General features: G+C 40.0%; 1 protein-coding gene across 2 annotated transcripts in view; it reads right to left on the minus strand.

Moving 5' to 3' along the window:
- zmym2 (zinc finger, MYM-type 2) overlaps positions 1–12,488 on the minus strand; it is a 34,467-nt gene extending 21,979 nt beyond the window's left edge. The window contains exons 1-8 of one of the 2 annotated variants that reach the window (XM_079822372.1): positions 12,343–12,488; positions 9,210–10,062; positions 8,254–8,542; positions 7,878–8,043; positions 2,941–3,153; positions 2,451–2,598; positions 1,560–1,675; positions 1,273–1,395 (exon numbers count right to left, since the gene is read on the minus strand). In XM_079822372.1, coding sequence (XP_079678498.1) covers positions 1,273–1,395; positions 1,560–1,675; positions 2,451–2,598; positions 2,941–3,153; positions 7,878–8,043; positions 8,254–8,542; positions 9,210–10,047 — 1,893 coding nt within the window. In that variant the 5' untranslated portion in view covers positions 10,048–10,062; positions 12,343–12,488. Of the gene's footprint in view, positions 1–1,272; positions 1,396–1,559; positions 1,676–2,450; positions 2,599–2,940; positions 3,154–7,877; positions 8,044–8,253; positions 8,543–9,209; positions 10,063–11,205 lie in introns of both variants that reach the window. The other variant, XM_079822373.1, reaches the window with a different exon arrangement.
- Between the last annotated feature and the right edge of the window lie 787 nt (positions 12,489–13,275).

Raw genomic sequence — 13,275 nt, forward strand, 5'->3', positions numbered from 1 at the left:
ACGCGTCCGCAGGAGCGCGCGGCAAAAATTACGTCAACGCAGAGCGGGCGGTAGTGCACGAGACCCCATTTCAAATTTTTTTTCGGCGCACAAAATTTGTAACTTTGCGCGCGGCGAAGAAGCACGAGTTCCAGGCGAATCTGGCCAAGTATGACGTCTCATCACGCCGGCACCCAGTCTGCGCGTCGAGTATAAACACCTCCCCAAACGGACGGGGCGAGCGAGAGAGCAAGAGCGAGAGAGACAAGGAAAACAAACAAGCATGCAAGTGGAAATTATCACGGCCGGAAAAATTTGAGCTAATTTTTTTTAATCGTGCGATTAATTGATTTATTGACTATCGCGACAGGCCTAGTTGAATAGTGGTTGGCCGATATATTGGCATTTTTTAAAGGGGTGATGAATTGAGAAATCAACTTTCCTTTGAGCCTGTCATATAAAAGTTCATCGTGATATAAGAATATCCTGCAAGTTCCAGAGCTGAAAACTTCCTTTTTAGTCAAAGAGAAGCTTTTAGACACCAACATGGTCATGTAAACGCGATAACCCGTTTTCTTTTATCGGAGTATGGTCAGAAATGGCTTAGGCATAAACCGGCCGTTTTTTTGCCTCTTATCCCGATTTCGCACGGCATGTAAACGCATTAACCTGCTTTCTGTCTGTTTATTGAAGTGCGCATGTGTGATAGGTGACAGAAACGCATACTTAGAGCAGATTTAAACATCTAGACAGAGCGAGCGTTTTGCATGAAAGAAAGAAGGAAATATTTTTACAAATTACTGGGTAATAAAAGAGTCTGCGTTTGTGATATATGTTCTCATCTCTCATGCAGTAGAAGTGGTTCAGTCAAAATGCTGCATCTGTAGTAACTGCATGAGAGAGCATGTATGAGCCGTAAGTTTCCCGATGACTCATTGTAAGCTTTATTTAACATCACAACTGACATAACATATGGAATACTCGGAGTCAGATACGGAAATTATTATTTTTGACGTCACTACAAGGAAATAATCTGATTTATTAATAATAAATCATGTAAATGTAAAAGTCATGTAAATATGGTTTACTTGCGTTGTCAGTTTACTGGTTTGCATGTAAACTGGGATAACTGGTTATTTCAATAAGCTGATATTTTGGAGTTATCAGCTTACTGGTGTGCATGTAAACATGCTCAATATGACTAAATAATGGCAGAATATAAATTGAGGAGAATAATTCCTTTAAAATACTTAAATCTTAATAAAATAATAGGGTAATTGAAAATGTTATTACCTCCCACTCCAGAATCTCTGGCTTCAGGTTGAAGGAACCACGACAGTAATTGCATTTCAGCTGAATGTTCTCTGAAGCTGAAGTAGGAAGTTGCCCATTGGCTGAAGTTTGGATGGTGGCATTCTGCAGGGGGCATTTGGATAATAAAGCCACCAGTAGAACATTACTACGGTGTACTTAGACATGGACATTCCTAACATTTAATGAGGCATGTACTAGCTTGAGTTCTTCTATTCCGGGTTCTACAGAAATGCCAGATATAACAGCTTTAATGGCATCTGAAGTACCTGGAACTTGGTGACACATTGTGAACTGCAGAAGCTCAAAACCTTTCCTTCAGGCAGAGTTGCCTGATACTGAGGTAATGCATTTCTCTTACAGAAGTGGCATGAAGGCTCAGAATCTACAAATACAAACAAGATAAAACATGAGCTGACATTTATAACAGATATGCAGTTCTTACAACCTCAAATCTTTGACTTAAGAGTTTGTAGAAATGTGGTAAAAACTACATGGGCATTATATGTACTGCAGAACAACATTTTGCATATTCAACACATGCATATCACATGAAAACCTCATCAAACTTAGGCATTAAAAGGGATAGTTCACCCTGTTCCAATGCCCTATGTCCTTTATCTTTTTCAGACCTCAAAAGCATACATTTTGAAAAACGTCCTGCGCATGCTCCAGTGAATGGCGACCAGGCTAAAACTTTACAAAAAGGATACAAAAGTACGCGCGCCATATATGGAAAGTAACGGCTCGCACTCATCACAGGAACGTGTGCAGAGTAACTGCAGAGCTCAGTATTTTGAGTGAATAAAAAGGTTTCTTTCTCGCAAAACCTTATAATGTGCCTCCTGAACACTTTCCATATATGGCTCACTGTCTCATTATGTGATACTTTTGCATCCTTTTCGTAAAGTTTTAGCCTGGTCGCCATTCACTACCATTATATGGAGGAGCGCGTGCAGGACGTTTTTCAAAATTTCTCTTTTTGAGGTCTGAAAAAGATAGAAGTACATTGGGCATTGGAACAACAGCAGGGTGAGTAAAAGATTACTTTATTTTCATTTCAGGGTGAACTATCCTTTTAAGAGAACACAAATGTAGGTGTTTGGCACTCATGGAGTGAGAGTCACAATATCAGCTCTATGTTGTGATTATCTACTCACTCTGTGCAGAAGTTGTGAATTTGCTCTTGGTCATACATGCTGTGGTGCAGTAAGACTCCATGGCTCCATTTGACCCAATACATTGAGTGGCATCAAATGATCTACACATCACCTTACAGCCACTACACTGCACAATCTTCCCATGAGTCTGTGGAAAGAGAATTGAGTGTAAACATTTAATTTAAACTGAGCCTTTGTAATTTTAGTATGCGCTGCACATTTCAGAGTGAAGTACGGCACTGTGTTCTTTTATATTTGTAGTATAATATAGTAATATCTCTTATTTTGTTTTATATTTTTACTTTGTTAGTAATAATAATAATAATAATAATAATTATTATTATTATTATTATTACAAAGCATAGCAAAACTTGAAGTTTTCTTGAATCACAATTTTTAATCAGAAATAAATGTGCAATAAGATATTCACAGAACTGTGGGATGTGAACCTTACAGTTTGACTTTGTAGTGTTGACCTGCAAACACTGACCTGTTTATAGTCCCTGATGCAATTTTGACAGCAAAAGCGTTTCTGCTGACCGTCGATGAGTAAAAAGTGGTTCGCTGTGGCACGACTTGGCAGGTAGTTCCCGCACTGTTCACAGCAGTTCATAATGAGCCCGTTAGCCATACGGTAACGATTAAAGCACGCGTCACTGCAGATCTTGTGGGTCACGTTCTTGAAGCTCACCTCATGTCGAATCTGAAGAAGATACAAAAAGACATACATCAAAAATATGCATTGTATTAAATGCTCGGTTAGATTAATGTTATAAATCAACAAATAGACTACTAAACTGGTGTAATGGTGGTCTTTTTTTCTGTTCCCAAGGTGATCATTATGGTTACACCACAAATACAGTCAAGTATGGCAGTAACCATGGCTACAAGGCTGGAGGGGCTTGATACTGATAGTGCTCGAAAATGATATTCTACAACGCACAACAATAAAAGGTGGGTGAAAAATGACAGTACTTGGGTTTTCCATCTAATTGCAATGAACCTGTATTACAGATACAATGAACATGTGAGCTGATTGTGACCATCCTTCCTAATTGGTAGCACTTTCAAAGACAGGATTCCAGAGCTCTACTGCAAGTGAAAATTATTTGGCCGCAAGTCTTAATGAAGTCAAAATTCACAAATTTATATAAAATTTATAAAGAATAAAAACTCCCAAAAGCACATTGCATCACTTGCAGTGTAAACAGCCTTGATGAATGCAATGGGAATAATATAGCTCTAATGGGTCACTATTCATCATTAATTAACATTCATAATCTAAGCCTTTACCATAGTAGGATTCATTACTTTACCAGCATCACCCAGTTCACAATGGCTGCCTTTCAGCCATTATCAGTGCAGCTTTTATTAGTTAGGCCTCATGTAACAAAAAAAAGCTTTGTTCATTAATTTGTTTAAGTAGGATTTGTAAATTATAGAATTCACACATACTAATTTACGACAAACTCTTAAGGTGTCGAAATTAACCATTTCTTTGATGCATCGCGATGCAGACGAGGATGATTCGGTATCGGTTCAGTAATAGACCATAACCGATTATAATGTACTGATTATTTTCTGACGTCATTTGTCATGTAGGCCTACATGCGGTGTCGCGGTAGCATACAATGGCAGAGGGAGGCGAGACGCGAGTGCGAGTAATTAAAATGCTCCAACTACTTTAAAAGCCAACATCTGGGCACATTTATGCTTTTATAAACAACCTGGTAAGCACGACCTGGAGAAGACACGCGCTGTGTGTAAATCAAAGCTCTCGGATTTATCAAAACGATTTCATTTACACTTAGGCACATAAATGTATCTCCGCAAAACGGATATAAATCCGATCAACAATCCCCGCACTATATGCAGATTTATTGGAGTTCACATCACCGAAAACAACAGACATGAGCTGCATTTTATTATTCATCAGCTAATTTCAAAATCAAAGACCACAATAGGAGAGAGCGCAGCAACAGCACTGGTAAGATCATTCAGTTTCTTTACTTTTAATGAATATGATTGTATGTTGAGCACCTACAACTTTACTTTCGGTAGTTTGTGCGTTAGCTTGATGAAGAGATAGCGCAGCTGCTCGTCTGCTTCAGTAGTGCTGTCATATCGGGCTATAACATGTCATATAGCCCATAACACGCACTCACACAAAAATATATATTTTTTTTAGCATTGTTGCGAGGATGCATTTAGACTTTAGTTTTGACTGTAATGCGGCCAAGACCACCTCCTGAAGTGGCTTTTAGAATTTGTGTATTTGTTCTAAATGCTCCTGTTGTCTTCTGTGCCCAGACTTGAGTTTTGTTTTATACATTCAAGAAGCGCGTTTGCTTTAAGCAGGTCAAATTAAAGGTTCAGTTCATATAACTGACTGACAAAAATTGTATACATGAGGATGCAGTGCATTGTCAATGCATTGTGATTAGGGGTGTAACGATTCACTAGTTTTCTCGATGCATCGATTACAAATCCTGACGATGCATATGCATCGATCTTGAAACGTGCATTTTGAATCGTGAATCGTTTATTTCGGCCGATAATCGATTTAAAATGCTAAGAATCGAATGAATCACGATTCAGTGCTTTAAAATGAACATTAGATTATATCTACTAAATGCGTGAATTAATAGAGACGTTGTGCTGCGTCATCCGCGCCCACACAGCTCGCCTTCACAGACACGCGCTTTATCGCCTTCACTGGATTGCTCTGCTGCTCCGCTCGCGCTCCGTCCGTCGCTCACTGACACATGTTTGAGCAGTTCATGTTTGATCTCCTCAGGATGGCCACTGCGACCACATGAGCAGATGACCGCTCTCTATCGAGACAGGAATTGTCCCGAGTCAAACCGCAGGCCATTGTCAACTGCCAAGTCACCGCAGTCACTACTGTAGAAATAGGTAAAATGCTTTCATTGCATGGGAACGTCCCCGTTATTTTATATAAAATAAAATACTAAAGTTTTTACGGAAATACAGTAGGCCTACCTGAGCAGTTGAAGTAAAACCCTGCTTATTCAAGGATGAACATTTATTGCATGGACGGAGCAAACACATTTGTGTAAGTGTCTAAAATTCATACACACAGTTCTGACGAATGATACGTGAAATTTTACTTAATGTCGTTTAACTGAATATACGAAGGCAACTGCTAAAGTAACTACAACATTACCAACACTGAAATAAAAGCGTGCGGTTTATATATCAATCAGATGAGCATAAGTTGCGTCCGATAGCAACAGTAAACACTGGTGCGTTTTCTTTCAGAATCATCATAAGGAAAATGATCCATATAAAGAGAACAAAGAGGGTTTTTCTTTCTATTCTGTGAAGAAAAGTTAGTTTAGGATTAGTTGGAAAAGTGCATGATATGAGTCTCAACATGAAGCATTGTGTGTTGATGCCAGGAACACTTTAATAAGGTTGTGTAGCCATAAACATTATCCTACGCAATAGTTAGCATTAACTAACAATACTTTTAAAGCCTTTTTAAATTCTAGCTTATGTAAATTTCTACAAATGCCATTTTATATAGAAAGTAAAGTGTGTAATAATAATAAAACAATAAAGTAATATGAACTAACATTAACAATGGACTAAAGATTTTTTTTTTTGTAACACTTTAAAATAAGGATGTATTAGTTAACATTAGTTAACATGACCTAACCAACTAACCTGGTATTATGTTTTATTTTGCAACACCTCTGTTCAGCATTAGTTAACATGAACTAACCATGAACAACACCTCGGTTCAGCATTAGTTAATATTTGTTAATGTTAGTTAATAAAAATCCAGCTGTTCGTGGTTTGTTCATGTTAGTTCACAGTGCATTAACTAATGTTAACAAGATTTTAATAATGCATTAGTAAATGTTGAAATTAACATCAATTCAACAAAGGTAAAATAAAAGTGCAGTTCATTATTAGTTCATGTTAACTAATGTAATTAACGAATGTTAACTAATGAACCTTATTGTAAATTGTTACCGTTTTTTTGCCCACTCTCTGACCTCTGAAGGCCGCTGTGTTATTCACACCCTGAATAAGACACATTAGGGGAAGCATTTTAATAATCCTATGAATGCATATAAAAAAAAAAAATACATAATCGAATTAATCGAATCGCATCGAATTTTAATGTGAATCGTCTCGAATCGAATCGTTCTGAATTGTCAAAAATCGTTCTTGAATCGAAAACCTATGAATCGTGAATCGAATCGATTCGCTTCCTACCCAAAGATTCACAGCCCTAATTGTGATGCATCGTGATATCGAATTGAACCGAAGGCATGATTATCGTAATCGAACCGAACCGTGAGACCAGTGTAGGTTCACAACCCTAAAATGGAAGTAGCGTCAGATCTTTTCATCTGCTTTGTGACATACATCTGAGAGTAAAAAAAAATGCAGGGCAGGATTCTAGGAGTCGGTTGTTGATGGATGTAGAGATGTGGGCATTGCGCTTAAAAGTGGAGGCAGATGAAAGTGAACTTGCAAGAGCGGGGTTTAAGCAGACTAAATGATTAGAGAAGTCATGTGTCACCGGAAAGCTCAGTTATGACATTTTAGTTAAGCAGGATCAAAACATTTATATGAAATATATGAACGGATTAACTGCTCACAATTAAATCTATAACATGCGTTTAGAAAATCGTTCTAACGACCATTATTTCATAACTTAAAGGATACATTCAAATAGTTTGATTCTAGAATTTCATTCATACATTTCGCTAGAAAAGGTTTGGGGTCAGTATGATTTTATATTTTTGAAAGAAGTCTCTTATTCTCTTGAATTTATCTTCTCAAAAATACAGTAAAACTGTGCTATTGTGAAATATTACTACAATTTAAAATAACAATTTTTACTTTAATGTTTTAAAAGGTAATTTATTACTCCGGTCTTCAGTGTCACATGATTCTTCAGAAATCATTCTAATATGCTGATACGCTGCTCAAGAAATACATCATCTTATTTTCAATACTGAAAATAGGCATACTGCTTAACATTGTGGAAAAAATTTTCTCAGGATTCTTGAAAGAGCAATTATTTAACAGAAAAATCTTTTGAAGCATTTTAAATGTCTTTACTGTCAAAGCATGCTGTTGTCAGTGCAGTTGAAATGGTTCATCATTAAAAATATCTAATGCCCTTTTGTTATACATCAAGTATATTAACTGATTTTCGCCTGTGCCTTTAAGTGTTTGTATGTGCATCATCAACAGAGCACAGATCCCTGACTCCAGAATTCACATTCTGAATAACATGATAGAAGCAATGTGTCTGTACACATTGAACATGAAACAAATGTTCACAGCAAATAATATGCAGACATAGTCATGGCTGCAGCTGGTTACGACAGTGTGTGAGATTCAATCCAAATCAAATGTATGGCAGAATGTAAGTTGTCTGACCTCAGTGAGCTTTCCACAGACGGTGCACTTCGTTTTGAGCTGACTCTTCTGAGGATTCTGTTTGTTTTCATAAGCTGCCAGGCAGCCTGTGCTACAGAACTCCTGAAATGATTCACTGGAGTCCACCTGGGCCACTATGGTGCCTCCTTTCATATTGGTAATATCTCTGATTTGGAGAAAAGCACAAAAGAGAAAAATGACACTAAATAAAATAATAATAATAATAATAATAATAATAATAATATCAAACCAATGTATTTCTATAAAATCCTAATGGTGTGTACAAGCAAGAGTGGCTAGTGATATTTTAACCTGCAGTTAACACTTTCAGAAATATGTTCCCTCTCTAAAACTAATTTTTTTTAAAATGTCATACTTCTTGCACATGGTGCAGCTCTTCTTGGGAGCGGGCTTATGGGAGAAGGCAGACAGGCAGGTTGTCGAGCAGAACAGGTGGGACGATCCTTTGCGCTGGTACGCAGTCTGGCCTTTCTTCAAAGGCTTCTTACAGTTGGCGCACGTGACTTTCATGGTGCGCTGTGGCTGCTGGGATCCTGAGGAGGACTGGCAGGGAGGTTTGGGCAGAGGAGCTGCAGGAGACGGGGAGTCCACTCCAGGCTGCTTCTGGTTACGGGGAAAAGAGGCCGACTGGGAGATCCATGAATCTGAAGGAGGACAACAAAAACAAAAGACTCAACCTCATATACGTCATGACAGTCTCTATTAAGACCTCTGCAAACCTTTTGGTTTTTGAATCCTGGTAACAATAAATACTACCTTAAAATCTCCATTCACCCTATATATTTTCTAAATTCATGGTACAAATAATTTGCTTTTCATATTTTTAAAAAATGTTCTGACCTTGTAATATTTAATCTTATAACTTGACCTTCGTGAGAAAACAGACTTCTTTCTGGTGACATATGCCAGACTTCTACAGTCATTTAGTCCTCCTAAACTTCACCCCTGCAACCTCAGGTTCATCTATATAAACCTTTGAAAGCAACACTCATCTCAAAATTCAATCAACAATCAATGCATATAACCCATTTCACTCAAATGTAGGTCACAATACAGAAGAAAAGATGTTGCTTCTTCGGTTTAACTTTTAAAAAATATATAGAGATCTGTCAGTGCGCCGTCTTTCCTAGTGGTATAAACATCTTTGCACAACATGCATTGCGGATAATGGTGCACTGCTTTTGGAAATTGAAACCTCTAATACAGATATAATATAGTTTAGTTGGCAAAAGAGAAACAAGTCAATTCAAGCCTAATGTACATCATGTTCTGTGTAAAAGATGACACAGCAACTACGTGTGGATGAATTACCAGATCTCTGGTGTGTCCCCGTTTCTCCATTCTGCACAGGCTGGCTTGCAGCGTTAACGCGGCCTGGGTTGAACGTGGGTGAGGGTCTGCCGGCTGTAGCCTGGCTCTGCTGGGCCTCTGGGTTCAGGCTGAATGCACTGCTGATCTGCAGTCCATTCTCAGCCCCCTCCAAATCCTCCAACTGGCCTGCTGCTGGACCGTCCTCGCCTTTCAGCGACGTCACATTCGTGATCATGAGGTTTATATCCTCTTGTGCGCACAACGCCAGTGGCGTTGCAGTTGACGTTGCCATGGCAACCGCAGAAGAGTCCATTCCCAGCGTGGTAACGCTAGCGATTTTAATTTCAGAGTCAGGCTCGGTGCTGCTCAGGGCATCCTTAGCCTCAGGGGGCGGCAGGGAGGAAGAGGCGCCAACCTTGAGCTCTGAATCCTCCTCGTCATCGATAACGATTGGCTCGCTCTGGCTTTTGGCCGTTGTGGATGCGGTTGTGCCGGTGGTAGCTGCAGAGGAGGGAGGACTGGGCGCCTTCGAGGAAGCTGTTGCCGTGGTAGCCGACTCTGCACAGTCATTGGCAGCAGCAAGGGTCTCTACAGGTGTGGGGCTGGGGGGCTGTACTCTCCCCTGAGAATGAGCAGGAGGCCCTTCTACCAATACAACATCGTCATCATTGTCTTCTGAGGCCTTGGGCAGGTCTGGTGCTGTCTGTGACTCTTCTGCAGATGGCGTCTGCTCTGTTCTGGGTGTTTCCATATGACCCTCCTCCTCCTCCTCCTCTTCCTCCCCTGTGACTGTACCTGCCTCCTCAACATCTGCCCTGGCTTCCAAATCTCCATCCATCGCTTAGGCAACCACCTGTAGACAAACACAATGAGCTGAACAATTACCTGAGGAAGCAACAAAGCCACGTGAATTATGAGTAAAAAAACGAATTTGCTTGTTGATCAATAATCCTTGTATTACAGAAAGACAAATTGATTAACAAAATATGACCAATCCAACCACAGACGACAAATATTAAACAAATTTGCTCAGTTTAACGTTATTAATGACAGATGTAATCAAAAAGAATTTACCATGGGATAAAAAATTACATAAAGAGGTCTTCAAAATCACAAAATGATTTTGAGTCACCAAGTATCCATGACATCATTATCAAGAAACAGTGATCACCAAGCAACCAAAATAATTCACTCAAGCAAAAGGCAAATAAATGAATAGAAACGCTTACATCATCAACATGTGACCCATTTAGACTTGTTACAGGGCTCAAACACCATTTGCCTAATTGTTTCTTATCAAAATTAAATCAATGCATGTTTTTTATGTACATGTAAAAAATAACCACAACACACTGACATCAAATCTTTTGGTTTGTAGAATAGGTGATGATAAAAATGTAAATTAGTAGAATGTAGTTTAGTCTCAAAACCATGTGCAATGGTACACAAAAATCTATGATACACAACTTTACAATGGATGGCTTGTCATAGCAGACACAGATTTCCAAATGCAAAGACTTTGGTTGAACTTCAATACATCTGGACTGCAATGCAGAGCTTGGGAGTCTGTCTCGGTCCATTCCCAGGATTTGACACTGAATGTCCCATTTCAGCTGAGATCTTATGTTGATGCAAAACCGGCACAGACTCCTTATGAAGCCAACGCCAAACAGCAAATACAAAAACACTGCTCAAATAGATGTGACACAAACAAGTTAACGTTTTGAATCTGTGGGATTTCCTTGCAGGGTGATGCCATGCTCAGGATGCTGGAGAGAGGAAAGTATATGCAGTGTTCCTGATTCACCTCTCAGACGTGATATAATCACATGCGCCATGCGCGTGTCAAGTCTGCAATCTGAGCAACAACGAAAAATGTTTTCCTAAGGTCCCCACTAAAATGCATCACAGTTTCATGGCCCCGCAAAGCTGCTCTTCTCGAGCACCAATTGTTTCAATTAGCAAAATAATGAAGTCATTTTGGGGCGATTCCTACCATTCACCCCTGGGCCGTGCCCTTGACTCCGGACCCTTCGTATCCACAGACACACACACCCGTCCGCGATCCGCGCGCTGTCACGGCAACCGGATGACGACGTCAGCACGCGGTGCTCCATAGGCTTTCATTATTTTCTGGAAACTCAAGGGCCAACGGGTCCGCAAACTTGCAACACGAGACCCCTAGGCGGGAGGAGCCTCCCAAGCTACCCCAACTGCCCCTCTTCACGCAAAATCCCGGGCCCATGTGTCGATTGTGCTCCCACCCCTGGCCTCTCTGGCGCATGCAGCCATTGGATTAGCGGCGAACTGGAGGGAGGAGAGCCTCCGAGACTGCGCCATTGTTATTGTAGCAAAAACAATTAGTCAGAAGTAGTTATCGGAGAATAATCCCCGCGACAAAATTGGAGGGAAACTGAACTGAATATCATATCTCCGAATAAATGCATAACGGCACTCTAAAAGATGTGATATTTGCATAACAACCCACATATAACACTGCGACCAATTTGACTCTGGCTATAAACACACTTCTAACATACATTTAGAAAATACGTCTGCTTTTAGCTATACTTATGATCCCCTTTAGGATTTTTACGAGAAATAAGTTTTCTTGCCGGTATTAACACTTGAGTGAAGGTTTAATTGAAGTTACCCCAGAGCGTTTACCCCTGGCAATCAAAAGGCAGTTCATGTGGTGCCCTGCGGGGGCGCTGCACAGTTAAGAAACACCAACTATAACGCCTATAGGTGACCAGCCACAAATATTTCACTAAATATTCCACGCTTGTCAATTTAACCAGGGTATAAAAGCACATCTACCAATTAGCTACAAAAACAAGAGATATTTACAAATTGGTAAATCATCTTGCCCCCTTCAGTCGGCGGGTAGCACTGCTTCATGTCCGCCATTAGAGAGCGAGCGAAACAATGCGCGAGAGCATAGGCAATAGCACCCTGCCACGGCGGAGGGGGGAAATCTCAGGCGGGGTAAAATTGCACGTTAAATTACCCTCGCGTACAAACACAGGTGACCCCGATAGTTTCCTCGGCTCGAGCTCCGCGGCGGACATAGTTGTGAAAACTTTGGCCAATTACGCACAGTTCAGCATCAAAACGCCAGAGAAATTCTTACCGGAGTAGAGCTGGAGATGATAGAGCGCCACTTTTGTGCCTTGACATAAATCCTGGCGCGCATGCGTGAAAACGTACGGACGTTCCAGGCGCGTGGGAGGAGAATTCTGCCAGCGAGATCTTCGCGCTACTCACACTGGATCGTGCGCGCGCTGGTTATGGGAAGTCCGATTTGTTTATGGGAATCGGTTCTTTTGAACAGATCCTTTCAAATATCCGGTTAAAAACACGATTTCGTGATTCTTTTACGCCATGACGTTTAAACACCATCACGTGGTCCTTGACGTCCCAGCGTGGCACATTAAATGTTCTTAAACGTTCCATGTGTCGGCACCTTATGCTATTGCTATTCTCTCAAAATGCTATTATCACCTCACTCAACTTTTCTTGGGTCAGTATGAATCAGCCATTTTCAGAATGGACGGTTCTCGGTTCAACGAGTTAGGGAGTTGTTGACTCGAAAACATCTCTGACCGAATCATGAACGAACCATGTTTGAAATGATTCAACTGATTCATTGAAAAGAATCAACTCAAACGAACTAATCGTTTACGAACCAGACATAGCGAGTGCGTACCACGTGCGCCAGTTTTAGATAACAGGAACACAATGTAACCGCTTTAGATATATTTCGTCGTGTTGAAGTTTAAAATTTCACAATCCAGTTTATTAATATTTGTAAATCCGATCTTAGGTTGTTTTGGTCGATTTCATCCTAATGGGATATAAATTAACGCTTTAACGAATAACGTTACGTATGTAGCCTAGGCTATTGTGTAATTAGAAAAAAAGAAGGAAAAAAAAACTATACAGCAATAGGTAAAAGGAAAATGCTACTTTTGTTGCTAAATGCCACTTAATTTCATAGAGAAGATTCTTTCATGAAATTAGACTCTAGTTTCTAGCACACTTAGCAGAACAATGAAAAGCCACT

This window comes from Gobio gobio, assembly GCF_949357685.1.
Source record: "Gobio gobio genome assembly, chromosome: 7".
NCBI lineage: Eukaryota > Metazoa > Chordata > Actinopteri > Cypriniformes > Gobionidae > Gobio > Gobio gobio.